The sequence below is a fragment of the Sinocyclocheilus anshuiensis genome, unplaced genomic scaffold (genome assembly GCF_001515605.1).
Source record: "Sinocyclocheilus anshuiensis isolate Anshui unplaced genomic scaffold, SAMN03320099.WGS_v1.1 scaffold758, whole genome shotgun sequence".
Lineage (NCBI taxonomy): Eukaryota > Metazoa > Chordata > Actinopteri > Cypriniformes > Cyprinidae > Sinocyclocheilus > Sinocyclocheilus anshuiensis.
In genome coordinates this window covers 1,775,807-1,789,863 of record NW_015548126.1, presented here as the reverse complement: position 1 = coordinate 1,789,863, position 14,057 = coordinate 1,775,807, and the positions used below count along the sequence as shown (strand labels likewise).

Genomic DNA, 14,057 nt, shown 5'->3' with positions numbered 1-14,057 from the left:
AACCGGTTCTTTTTAATGATTCAGTCGAATCGATTCGCAAATGATTCCTAAATCTCTTAAATGAAAGTTCTCGATTTCTCTCCAGAGTATTTTGGAAGTATACTTAGTGTGTGGTAAAAGTAGAAGTAGATTAAAAATAGAGAGATAGGTAACTGGCGCCTTAAACGCAGCTTGTGGCTATAATTCAAGCAGATTGGAAAAAACACATTACAAACTGCATCAGACTGGTTGAATATTACAAGTTAATTATTAAACTTAACCAAAAACGTATTAAATAAACTGTAAATGCCACTTGTGCGACTTATGGGAACACTGTGATGAATCACAGTTCAACAAACCGTCCAAACGAATCGACTCGCTTAAAAGAATCTGATATCCCTATGCTAGACGGATGAGTGAATTTAATGAGAGCGCAGGGAGCACAGGGCTAGTGTGCGGCGTAACATCCGCCACTCCGATTGGTCGGCACAGTCACGTGATCCCAATACAATAAACACACACTACTGTGACACATGGCAAACGATTGAGGCTAAGCAGAATTTCCATTTACTTAAGGATGATTCAGACTTTTACTACAGCGTGTTATGCGAGACAAAAGAGCAGGGTGTTGATAGTTTAACAAAACCCAACAGTGATTTGTAAAAGCTGTAAAATGACAGATAGATGGTTTTAGGATATTTTATTTATAGATATTAAACATAAATTAATACCTCCTTATAAATCATTTCAAGACTACTGAGTGTGTAAATGGTCGTTAAGAGTTTTTGCTTATACCAACACTGAATTGTTTGTCTTATTTCCTATTTCTCATTTGCAGTTGGCACGAAGTAGAGTTCTTTCATAGTGTGGGTGTGTATGAATACATGCAAATTACTGTTCTCCACAAAGCTGTTATACTAGAACAAAAACTGCTTCGTGTTGTTCAGTTGAATGCGGTGTAATGGATTTTGAGTTTTGAAGTAAATGCCACAGCAGCTGGTCAGCAGATGGTGGACCCAAAGAGAGGGCATGAAAAAACATTTTTGCTACATCTTACAAAAATATGTCAAGTGATCATTTAAAACCTAATGTCCTCAAACTTGAAATGATGTATGCAGATTTATAAAGCAACGGCAAGGACGCCGAAAGCATGCAAGATCCATGTAGTTTTTGTTTTTGTGGATGTTTGACTATCGTTATTAAAAAATAACATTTCACGCAACTGTATGTTACACTTTTCCTAACTATGAATGGCTTCATTTATGCCATTATGCCAATTTAATAATTTTATATTATTAAGTCTTTTCCCATTTTTTGAAGACAAAATTAGAAAATAATTAACCTTTAAGTGCCTAAATGCACTTTGTTACATTCTATTCTCATTTTGACATTACAGTTTATATATCTAAAAGTACTGTAATGGTGGGTAGAAGAAATGTAATTAAATATAATAAAGATAATATTTTACTAAATATAAAACTTAATATATATCAGATAAATGCATATACATGAAAATATACTTCTGCCTTTATATTTTAGAAATTTTAAGAGGCTTTTTGCCTCAAAACATTTGAAAACCCCTGGCTAAATGAACACATTACCGATAACAAATATGCAAGTTATTTATACAGAATATTTTATTGGTTCAGCAGACTGAAAAAAACTGATTTGGATGGTGGGGGAGAATCTTCAATTGTTTCCCAACAGCCAATATTAAAAACCAATGCTCTGTACCATCTCCTCCCTGTTTCAAACACTGATAAAATCAATACTGGGCTGTAAAATGTAACAAATACGTGAATTTATCATCAGACCAGTGTTTCTTTTATCTGCAGAGGCACATTTGCACATGCACAACCATATGCGCACAAGAATTACACAAATGAGAAGGGTTAAAAAAGGAAAGGATAAAATGACGAACAAATAAAAAAGGGAACTACAAAATGGTTATTCATGTAGCACAGTACAGAATGATATACAGAAGACACACGGGACACAAACAGTACTGCTAAAAGTTGTTCCGATTTTTTTTTTTTCCTTTACTTGGACAGATCAGCTGGTGCAATATATTTAAAGCTGGAGGTAAAAGCTATACAAGTTGTCTCCCTAACTTTGGGTGGGGGGGGAAGTAAGAGCCCAAAAACTATTTACACTTTCTTCCTCATAAGATTAAGATCACATGGTCGGCACACATAACAATGGAAAACACACCACGAGTCATGGTGGATAGGTGAGGCAGAAGCATACGGCAGTAAAAGACGGCAAAATACAGCTGAAGCAGATGCATGGCTCCAAAAAGTCCAAACTTTCACAAGTTCACTCTGTTCATCGGACTTTTTCCTTAAGTATAGCAATCTCCAATCAATCTTGCATTTTGTCTTTGAAAGCACTTATCTTCGGTCTCTTCTCCCCACCTTCCGTCGCACCTACAAAAAAAAATTAGCACATTCTCAGAACTTTCACGATTTCTTACTAATGAATTTATATTATTTTTCTGGACAAGATAAAGTAAAAAAAAACAAAAAACTTTTTAAACAGTTCTGCATGAAATTATATTTAAATGCATCATCTTCAAGATCTCAGCTGTTTTCTGGACAAGATAAAATACAAGATAAAATAAAAAAAAACAAAAAACTTTTTAAACAGTTCTGCATGAAATTATATTTAAATGCATCATCTTCAAGATCTCAGCTGAATGAATTTTTATGACTTTACATCACTCATGGTTATAAGAAAGATTTTTTAAATCCTTCATTCAGTTTTCTTCAACAGATTTCTACATGGAATTAATGTCATTTAAACAATTATTATACTTGCAAATAAATAAGTAACAAATAAGATAAATCTCTTCATATAAACAAAATGGCTTTGTCTGTGCTCTTTACATTTTAAATTAGAAGCAACCAAATTACATTACATTACATTACAAATGACATTGTATAATTTCGAAATTTTAAGCAAAAACAGAATGGTTTGTCTTCAGTTTTGTGAAACTATGCATAAAAAATATCTGCATGAAACAAACAGCAGAGGAGCTGAATGAGACGCAGATTCACTCTCTGCCAGCAGGTGGCGCTTAAAGAATTTCCTTGGTTTCTGCTGTAAACAAAGCAGTGCGGCACTTATGAACTTTAATATGCATTATACAGAGGCAAGAGGAAAAGAAAAAATACCATCTAAACTTTTCTAAAGACAGTAAGTTCCCCTCAGACATACATTCATATAAACTCCTACCCCTAACTGAATCGCGATTTGTTTAGCATCTCAACCGATTTGAATCGTCACATATTTGAATCGATTTTCAACCGGATCGCAGTTAATCGTTACATCCCTACTTGAATGTATCATTTTCTGCCCAATGAATTTTTTAATGACCTTCCATCACGATTACTAGATAATGTATATATATATTTTGAAACCTTAATACAAATTTCTAGATTTCTTTACATTTTATTAGAAATGTAAAGATTTCTGCTCAATTAATTTTTATGACTTATTCATGATTACTTGATAAAGATTACAATTTTTTTGAAATCTTCATATAGACTTCTGGAGCAAACTTCTGTGGAATTCATATTTAAACACTTACTATATTAAATTTTTTAGTAATTAAAGATTTCTGCCTAATTAATTTTTATGACTTCAGATAATTCATGATTACTTGATAAAGATTTATTTTTTTAAATCTTCATACGGATTTCCAGAGCAGAATTCTGTTGAATTAATACATTTAAACAATGATTATATTTATACTTTTTATAATTTTGAAGATGTCTACCCAATACAATTCTATGGCTTAAAATCATTCATGATTACTAGATAAATATTTTGTTCTTTTTTAATACTTCTCATACCATACCATACATATTTAAACAACTATCATTTTCAAATAATTACTACTACAAATGTCTAAAGATATTTTATCTTACATTTTGAATGAGGTTCAATTAATAATTTGTTTAGAAAGCCCTTTTTTAAATTTTAAATCAGCTGATTTGGTTTTCCATAACTATGGGTTTTCAGAGGAAAGGAAACTCACTTTAGGTGAAGAGTCCATTGGCTCATCCTCTTCCTCCTCGCTCTGCTGGGCTGTGTTCATCTCCTCTTCAGACTCCTCTTCCTGGCTGGCAGCAGCTCTTGATCTCCCACCGCTGAAACAGATTGTATGAGTCAAATAAAACCCATGAAACAGCCCCAGACACATGTATAGACTACAGGCAGCATCAAGGGAAAATGTCAGAAAGCTTTTAGCAACATGAGTCTGTGTACCTGGCTTTCCTAGCTGCTGTCTGTGACTTTGGAGGTCGTCCTCTCCTTTTCTGAGGTGTGGATTCCACAGAATCGCTGGCGGTATCTGCCTCCCCTCTGTGAATAACCATTTGAAATACACATGTTAAGAATAAAGGGTTTATGGGTATTCAGGACGTTCAGTACCAGATCATCTATATTAAGGTCATATATATATATATATAGGCAGCTACTAACCTTGGTTTACGTCCTCTTCTGCCTTTGGGCTTCACCTCTATATTCTCACTGCCTGCGTCATCCTCATCGTCCTCCTCTTCCTCTTGCTCTTCCTCATTTTCTTCATCCGCAGGTGGAGCTGTCTTCCTGCGACCCCTCCTGCCCTTGCTGGGCGTCTCGTCCTTTGAGGCTGCTGATTTGGGGGGCCGTCCTCGTCGGCCTCTCTTGGGCGGACTGTTCTGTTCGTCTTCGGTCTCCATGGAGGCCTCTGCCATGCTGCTGTCTTCACCCCACTGGTCCTCGGCATCGTCAGTGCTCGTGTTGGCAGCTTTCTTCTGGCCCCGCTTGGGCTTGGACTCCTGAACCTTGTCGTCCTGGTTGGCTGCAGCACCCCGCTTGCGCCCCCTGCTGGGCTTTTCTGTCTCAGATGGGCTCTTCATTGAAAACTGCACTGACACAATCTACCAATTATGTACTTCATATATTTAATATAATTTAAAATATTAAAAATGATTTTGTGTAATAATATTTTATCTGAATTGCACTAAAAGTAATACAATATTATAATTTATCTTTGAAATTACCAATAAATTAAAAATAAGTTAATAAAGAAATAATATTAATAAAACAATAAATACTTTTTTATTTCAAGGGTGTCAATGTAAGTCTAGGTATATTTTCTAGAATATTCTTGCTAAATAGTCAACTCTTGTGAAGAATAAAAAAAAGCTGCAATTTTAAACTCACAAAAGTTTACTAAACTTAGAAAATCTACAGCGTACATCATAAATAACAAAAACTTATATGAATAAAAATCATAAAAATAATACTAACACACACAAAAATCAAATAGAAATAAAATGTTGATAATAAATTTAAATTAATTAAACTCATATTGATAATTTAATAAAAAAATACAAAAATATATAAAAAAAATAAATAAATAAATAACTACATTGAGCCATCATTCATGTCCATAGCACATACAGTGCAAGACAAATAACTTTGCATTTAGATTGTTTGTAGAAATGTTTTGAAAGCCCAACTACTAATTGAAGCAACAAACTTCAAGTCATTTTTTCAGCTGTTTATCTTGCTCACATTATAAAGACACCTACGAGTTTGGCTATTATAAATCTCGAGGGACGGCATGAGTCATCTCAATGCCATCGAGCAGTACATCCCCAGAGCGCTCTTTCGATGTGGCACAGGTAAAAGGAAAGAGCAATTATTGTGTTTTCGTGACGCAGATCCATGAAACACTCCATTCAAAAGAATCTCAATGACAGCTATTCAGATACCAAGCGTCTCTGAGACGACCATCACATGCCTACCCTTCATGCAGGAACGTTGAAAGGCGCTATGATTATTGAGCACAGTGACCTCAAAAGAGCTTGTTTAGCCCACAGTAGGATGTTAATACCAAAGCCAGATTTTGCAGTATGAAAATTACTTTTAATAACATCCAAAATGGATTCAGACGAGGCTTGCGATCAGACTGCAGACAGCTAAGAGTTCATAACAATATTACAGTTTTAGGAGAGGGAGTGTGTCTCATGTTATTTATAATGCTTGTGTGTTTATTGCACACCACCACTGGTTTTATGGGACATCTGGAACAAATTTACGCTACTGAACAGATAATGCTACAAATATGTAGTTTTTAGGGATGTGCTAAACTACATATTTTCCAAAAGCGGCACACAGATTAGAATGTGAAAGCCATGATATGGCGTTTTCAATAAAGCAATAGTGAGATCAGATTACTAATGTAATTTTCTTGAAACACAGTATAATCTTCCATATACACTACTGTTTGAAAGTAAATAACAGTTATTAGTTATACACAGTTCTTTATAATTTTAAGTTATATTTTCTTAGGTTTTGTTTTTGCAGTCTCCTATGCGCACCGATGTATTTATTTGAAGAAAAATACAGTAAAAACAGTAATATTTCTACAATTTAAAATACCCTTTTCCCCTATTTTATTATATTTATACATGTCATTTATTCCTGTGATGCAAAGCTGAATTTTCAGCATCATTACTCCAGTCTTCAGTGTCACATCATCCTTCAGAAACCATTCTAATTTGCTGATTTGTAGCTCAAGAAACGTCCTATTATTATGAATGTTGAAAAAGGTTTTGCCCCTTTTTTTTTTTTTTTTTGTGAAAACCAGGATTCTTTCGTTAATAGAAATAGTTCAAAATATCAGCATTTATCTGAAACAAATCTTTTGTAACATAAATGTTTTTATTGTCACTTTTGACCAACTGAATGCATCCTTGCTGAAAAAAAAAAACATACTGACCCTAGCTTGTAAATAGTAGTGTATATCAATGAGCTCACATGTATGTGAGTTTGTGACACTAACCGTCCTTTACTGCGGCCAGGGGAGCTGGGGTTGGAGTTACTGCTGGCATTGCTGATGGTCTCCATGCGTGAGAGTTTGGTCTGCAGTTTTCCTGTGGCGGACAGGGGCTTGTTCACAGCGCCCAGCACGTTTGCCGCCTTAGGCTGCAGAGAGAATCAGGCAGTCAATCTCACAGTCCTGTCTTACCCAAGAAGGTTAAAAGCACAGAACAGAGGGCAAATATGTACCTTTCCTGGGGTAAAGAATGACTTCATCTCAGGAGGCAGATAGTTTTTCGTGTTACTGAAATTCTGAAAAGCAGCAAGAACCGAGATTTAGTGAGCGACTGGGAGAAAAATCAATTTGAACAAACATTATAGATAGCACTCAAAAGAACATTTATTTTTAGGGCTTAAGAAAATGTTATATGCATTATAGACATTTCAATGACTGTTTAAGAGTTCATACATTTCTGTGACTTTTCAAGGCCTAAAAATGTGTAGTGCTCACGATACATAAATAAAGAGCTGCTGTTCAAGGGAGACACGGGTTCAAATCCAATCATAATCCCCTACTGCCTCTCTCTCCTTCCACTTTCCTGTCCCTTTTTAAAGCAAAAAAAATCCCTGATATAACTGGAGGTCCTGCAGCAGTTCAACAAAGGCAGCAGTTAAGCACCTTGTCCGGTTGTGTGAAGTAGCGCGCAGGCAGTACGGGATCTTTAGGCGACTCTAGACTGTATGTGGTACTCTTGGAGATGACGATGTTCATGGCTACATCACACACTGTGTACAATTTCTGCAAGGAGAGAGAGAATTGAGAAGTGTAAACTCTATTTATTTATGATTTTCATTTATTTTCACAGAGCAAGATACTAAATATTGTCAACTGTTCATAATACTACAAGAAAACAACAGCAGGACAATGTAACGTAAATATAAAACAAGGTTCAATGCATTTAATTTCACTTCCCATTTTTCATGTTTCATCTTTTAAAAGACTTTTAAATATTTCTGAAATGAGGCTGCATTAATATGATCAAAAATACAGTAAACAGTGATACTGTGAAATAGTTTCTATTTTAAAATGTAATTTATTTCTGATGGCAAAGCTGATTTTTTCACTGAAAACAGTGATTTTGTGGTCAAGAAACCTTTATCAATGTTGAAAACATTGTGCTGCTTTTTTGTGGAAAGAAAAGATTATTTGAATAGAAAGTTCAGAAGAACATTTTATTTTAAATAGACATCTTTTGTAAGATTATAGAAAGACTGTCACTTTTGATCAATTTAATGTCTCCTTGCTGAATAAAAAGTATTGATTTCTTTAAAAAAAAATAAAAAGGTACTGACCCCAAACATTTTAACAGTTGTCTGTTATATTATTATTATTCCATAAATTGGATTCTTACAATACATGGTTATTATATTTGTATGCATTTTTCCAATCTTTTGAATAAATTTAGAGGGGGGGTTGTGGAGAGATAATGTTCATACTGACTGTAGACATTTCCATGTTTTGTTATTACGTAATGCATTTCCAGTTCTGACAATCATTTATATTTAAAATCCCTAGATATGTTGTTAGTTAGAACAACTTTTAAGTAATCACATGAGAAAAACAAAGCATCACTCTGAAACAAGACGGACCTCATTAATCTTGGGATCATCCGGACACTGTCCATCTTTTGTCTGCTTTATGTTTTCCACCATTTTCCTGATGAACGCATGGCTGTTGTTTTCATTTTTGGCCATTAGGATCTCCAAAACAAACCACAAAGCTCTGAAGGAAAAGGAAAGATATGAGAGAGAGAGGAACAGAGAGAGAGAAACATCATTTTCGGCAGCCAGACAAACATCTAACAAGCTGCAGATTTTCTCCACTGTTTATGAAAATTTGAAGGGCAACATATTGGTAATGAATATCTCATCCAAATTACGCATCTGACATTTTCAGAGCTTGAAATGACAACCTAATGAAGAGATAAACATTCTCCAATTAAAAATGGAAGAGAAGCCAAAGGACTTTGTGTGGACTCACTCTTTGATGTCTTTGAGCTGCTCGATGTCCTGGACTTTCACGTAGTCTGGGTCGTGGACCAAAAGGTGAATTGCATATGGCACCACATACTCCGGCAGGAGCGATATCAGCTTTTCTGCAGTACACACAAATGCTTGTTATAAAAATCTGGGCATATTCCAGGACCCACAATGTTCTACAATATCCCTGGTTTGTACTGTGGCTCATGAATATAAATTACAATTGGAAAAGGTTCCCATCCTCCAAAGGTCTGAAACTAACAAATCAAAACTGAAAAGGCTGACGTGCAAAGAATTAATTCCAAAAGCAACAGATGAAGAAAGCAAAACAATGGACTGGAGAATCCACTTGACAGGACAGACGTAACAACAGCCTCTTTTGCATAATGACCCTGATGAACTGCTCAACTGAGCAGCTAAATATTTCATTGTACTGGAAGATGCATGAATTTTAACTAATAAAGATCACTAGCACAAAAACACACCACAAGGCCTCTAATAGGGCAGAATTTGATTCTGCTTCTGATTCCTGAATGACTCTTTTAGTATTTGAACAGACTCCTCACCTCTCAAATTCCTGGTAATAACTAAACAAAATGATGGACTCATTGTGGTTCTTTTTCGAATAAACCCAAAGAAAGTCACAATTTTAAAATTAGTTAATAATTGGTGTTGAGAATTGCATTGTGAATCAATTTGGATTGGAATTGTGACTCCTTGTATCAAATCTTAAAGTATTGTGAGGTGCCTAAATATTTCCACTTTTATAAAGTTAGACATGTTATTTTTTTTTCAGCGATTCATTACACAAACAACATTTGACAGTCTATATAAGCTGACTGAAATCATGGTGATAAACTGCACACTTAAACCAAAAATTATGTTTACTACAAAATAAAGTGAAGATCCTAACATGTATATGAACTGGAGAATCACTTTAATTCATAATTTTACATGAATTACTAAATTGCTGAAGAGTTGCTAATTCAAACACAAGACGTATGGTTGTTGCATACACAACAAAGATATCTTGTCTACACTTATTAACACTTTAAAAACCAATCACTTACAATATCTTGTTATATGAAAAAAATAAACAAAGATGAACTAAATCTAAACTGGTTCTCGATTCCTAGCCCTTGCCTTCAGTGCCGGTTTTTGACTGGCTCTCCTTACCGCTGACTGCTGCATGCTGTTTCAGGTATTCCCTGCGCAGGTTGATGTTTTTGACCAGGCATTGGCGGGCGTGCGCCCTGCGTTCCTTCACCGGGTCTTTGGCACACAACGTGAACACAGCCAGGTACTCCAGTGGCAGACGCAATCTGCACAGACCTTTGTGTAGCTTCTGGGCGAAGGCCTGTCGCACCTGGTAGCACTCGTCCTGAGAAAAACGAGAGAATTTATTAGGTCCTAATGAGTCATTCAGCTGATGCTTTTATTCAGTGGCTTACAAAACACTCCAAGGACAATAACCCTCGAGTAACTAGTGTTGCTTTCGTCAACGAAAATTATGACTAAACATCGTCGTCAACGAACCTTTATCAGACTAAAACTAGACTAAAATGTCATCAGTTTTCGTCGACTAAAACTAGACGAAAATAGTCATGGATAATTCGGACTAAAATAAGACTAAAATGCTCAGACTTCTAGTTGACTAAAACTTGACTAGACTAAAAAGAGTATGAACGTGACTAAAACTAATAAAAACTAAAATGACAGCTTCACACAAAGACTAGACTAAAACTAAAATTAAAACAGGCCGCCAAAAACAACACTACGAGTAACCTGGGGTTAAGTGCCACCATCAGTCTTGTTCAATGTTCACCACTCCTGGATCATCTTTTTGTTAAGGTTTGACACTCAAACCTTTTGGTTTCCTGTATAGGCCAACATTAAATCCAAACTGACCCCCATTTACTTTTTTAATGCACATTCCTCATCTTATTGTGAAAGATTAATCAGTTCCTCTGAAACTATTTGTCTACTGACATCCCTTTTTGGCTGTCAGTTAATAACATTATTCAATAGCCTGCACAGCCTACCTAAGCATTGATTTTGCAAACATGCAACATGGTCTGGCTCCATTTTAATATTAATCACCCACTTCCAACAATCCAAATAATTTACAGCCATTTTTTTTCTGGTTGAACATCCTGTTGCACTCCGAAACAGTCCGAAAACATTATATAAGTAAACTGAGTAGTGAATGAGGTTACATCCTCTCTCTGCAGTAGGAGAGGCATTATTTTCAATCTGGGGTACTGAAGCAGACTTCTAATTTTATGTTCAGTTTATCTGACCGATAAAATCAAATTTCAAAGCGTGACTGGTGACCAGGAACACAGCGAATCACTAGACAACCAGTCTGTTAGTCAAAGCAGAGTAACCCATTAAAACGATGTTAAAGGGGTCCTATTATGCTTTCACTTTTTCAACTTTAGTTAGTCTGTAATGTTGCTGTTTGAGCATAAAAAAGATCTGCAAAGTTACAAAGCTCAAAGTCCACTTCAACAGGATATATTTTATTTAACAGAAATCACTTTTCAAAAACTACAATGAACGACTCGTTTGGACTACAACGCATATTTTCTGGGATTTGTGATATCACAAATATCGACGAATGGGACGAGACCTGGTTGAGCTGCACTAGAGAAGGCAACGAGTGTTATCACTATGTCGGAGACACGCTAGCTTTCCCAATGCAGACGAACTTAAGAGTGGTTACAATCACCCAGGATTAAATCGCGCTCAAATTTATTTGATTTTGATGCAATATTTACACTGAAGCTTGCAGGCGGCTGTGGTAAGGGGCATGACATTTCCTGACCAGGCGCCGAGTGCTGCCAATCACAACACACTGGCCCAGCTAACCAATCACAGCACATTTCGTATTTCAGAAGGCGGGCCTTCATTTGATACAGGAACTATTCGTGCCGTTCATGCTAGACTGGGGAGAGAGGTGTTGTAATAATGTAAAATATGTGAAAAATAATGTTTTTTTTTTCCGAAAAACCTAGTATGAGAGCCTGTTCTCGTACACCCCCAAAACAAAATCAAGACTTTGTAAAAGAGCACAATAGGACCCCTTTAAGTGATCTTCTTTTTGACATTAGGATGAAAGCTAAGTTCATCAGGGCAATATGGAGTCAGATAAGGAGCCGGCAGTTGGTCTTACGTTGATGACGAGGGCGCAGAGCTGGTACTGCTCCAGGGCGATGATCTCATGGTAGCACGGCTCCTGAGAGAGACGAAGAATGGCACAGCCGGCTGCCAGCCGCAGACGAGACATGTCTGGCTTACTGCACACACAGAAAATCAGCATATTAACACTAGAACCGCCACGGGGGAAATTTTACCCGTGGCTGTTTTTAAAACGTACATAAAATATTTTTAATAAAACATTCAAGTCTCCCAGTCACTGACTTTTACTAAAATTGTGTGATTTACAATCCCCTGTTGTTAAAAACTGTTCAGATCAAAAAACAGGGCATTTATACCTATAAGTGCCAGCGCGGGTCAAATTTACCCGCTATATAATGCCTGTATGTTCGCGCTGTCATTTTCGTGCTGCTTATGTTTTAACATAGTACATTGCTAGGCAACACCTTTCACTCACTGAATTAGCGGTTATCAGTTTCATAAATAAAGACAAAATGAGTAAAATAGGCGATTTATGAATGCTGAAGAGGTATAAGAAGTAGAGCCCGACCGATATGGGTTTTTTGGGGCCGATACCGATACCGATATTAAGATCGGTCAGCGCCGGACCGCGAATTTAACCACCCGTAACTCCCAAACCCTGGGGGCTATCCACGTGGGGGTGGTCTCATTCGAAAGGGGGCCTCAGCTCATATCGGCCGATAATATCGGCAAAACGATATATCGGTCGGGCTCTAATAAGAAGCACTAAATGCCATGAGGGATGGAGAGTCTGATGGTGGGGAGATAAGTAAAGTGTCCTGTCGGCTCAGCATCTGACAGCGATCATATATTTAGACGTTTTATCCTAATGTTACTCATAATTGTTCAAAATGTGGATTAATTATTTAATTTTTGTTTTGCTATTTCTATCGTTTATTGTTCGCTTCTGTGTTGCCATTTATTCTAGTCTGCCTGTTTCCTGAAGAAAAAAAATCCGATCTGATGTAGGCTAATTAATAAAACCTTCTTTCTTTTTTTTTTTTGGTGTTCTTCTTGTATAATTCAAATTATAAATGATATAACTAAACAAATTAATAATTAATTAGGTGAAGCTGTGCGCTTGAATTTGTCATCGCATCATCCTATGCAATGTGGTGAATTATTATTGCTCATTATTGTTTATACGCTATTTTAGTAATTTAAATAACATAGGTTATCTTAATATATTGAGTTGATGACTAGACATAATCATTTCATGACTCTAGACACTTCTTTGTGAAGACAGTAGCATAATACAGTGAAATAATATGTTCTTTAGCCATTCAGAAACAGCTGTCATGTGCGTGGGTAAAATTTACCCGCTGGCGGTTTTAGGTATACAGCGACCCCTGGCGGCTCTAGTGTTAAATCACTCCCATATTACAGACATATATGTAAATAAATAAAAATGTTGTCACAAATGATTAAAATAAAATTATTGCAAATTTTCTTAAATTAAAATGAACATTTGATGGAATAAAATAAATTTATCAGAAAAATGTGTAATGAATTTGTTTTTATAGAATTTTCAAATAAATAGTAAGCCATACCTGTAAAAGCTATACGTTTACAATTTCCAAATAAAAAATAAAACCATACAATCTACATATTTTAAATACACTACAGTTTAAAGGTTAGGTGTCAGTAAATTAAAAAAAAAAAAAAATAGTAATAGTACTTTTATTCAGCAAAGACACATTAAATGAAGAAAAGAAGCAGCACAACTGTTTTCAGCACTGAAAATAAAAAATGTTTCTTGAGCACCAAATCAGCAAATTAGCAATATTAGAATGATTTCTGAAGGATCATGTGACACTGAAGACGGGAGTAACAATGCTGAAAATCCAGCTTTGCCGTCGCATGAATGCATTACATTTCAAAATATATTAAAATAGAAAACAGTTCATTTAAAGGGTTAGTTCACCCAAAAATGAAAATTAGCCCATAAATTACTCACGCTCAAGTCATCCTAGGTGTATATGAATTTCTTCTTTCAGACGAATCCAGTCGGAGTTATTTTAAAAATTGTCTTTGATCTTTTA

At 35.7% G+C, this 14,057-nt stretch overlaps 1 protein-coding gene across 1 annotated transcript in view; it reads right to left on the bottom strand.

The window, feature by feature from the left end:
• Positions 1-1,602: 1,602 nt before the first annotated feature.
• The window catches only part of LOC107704775 (sister chromatid cohesion protein PDS5 homolog B-like), a 37,009-nt gene continuing 24,554 nt past the window's right edge, over positions 1,603-14,057 (bottom strand). Inside the window, exons 24-34 of the mRNA XM_016507796.1 lie at positions 12,011-12,134; positions 10,012-10,216; positions 8,837-8,951; positions 8,446-8,578; positions 7,475-7,594; positions 7,045-7,107; positions 6,789-6,960; positions 4,465-4,894; positions 4,249-4,344; positions 4,019-4,130; positions 1,603-2,405 (exon numbers count right to left, since the gene is read on the bottom strand). Of these exons, the coding sequence (XP_016363282.1) occupies positions 2,370-2,405; positions 4,019-4,130; positions 4,249-4,344; positions 4,465-4,894; positions 6,789-6,960; positions 7,045-7,107; positions 7,475-7,594; positions 8,446-8,578; positions 8,837-8,951; positions 10,012-10,216; positions 12,011-12,134 (1,606 nt within the window). The 3' untranslated portion in view covers positions 1,603-2,369. The remainder of the gene's footprint in view (positions 2,406-4,018; positions 4,131-4,248; positions 4,345-4,464; positions 4,895-6,788; positions 6,961-7,044; positions 7,108-7,474; positions 7,595-8,445; positions 8,579-8,836; positions 8,952-10,011; positions 10,217-12,010; positions 12,135-14,057) is intronic.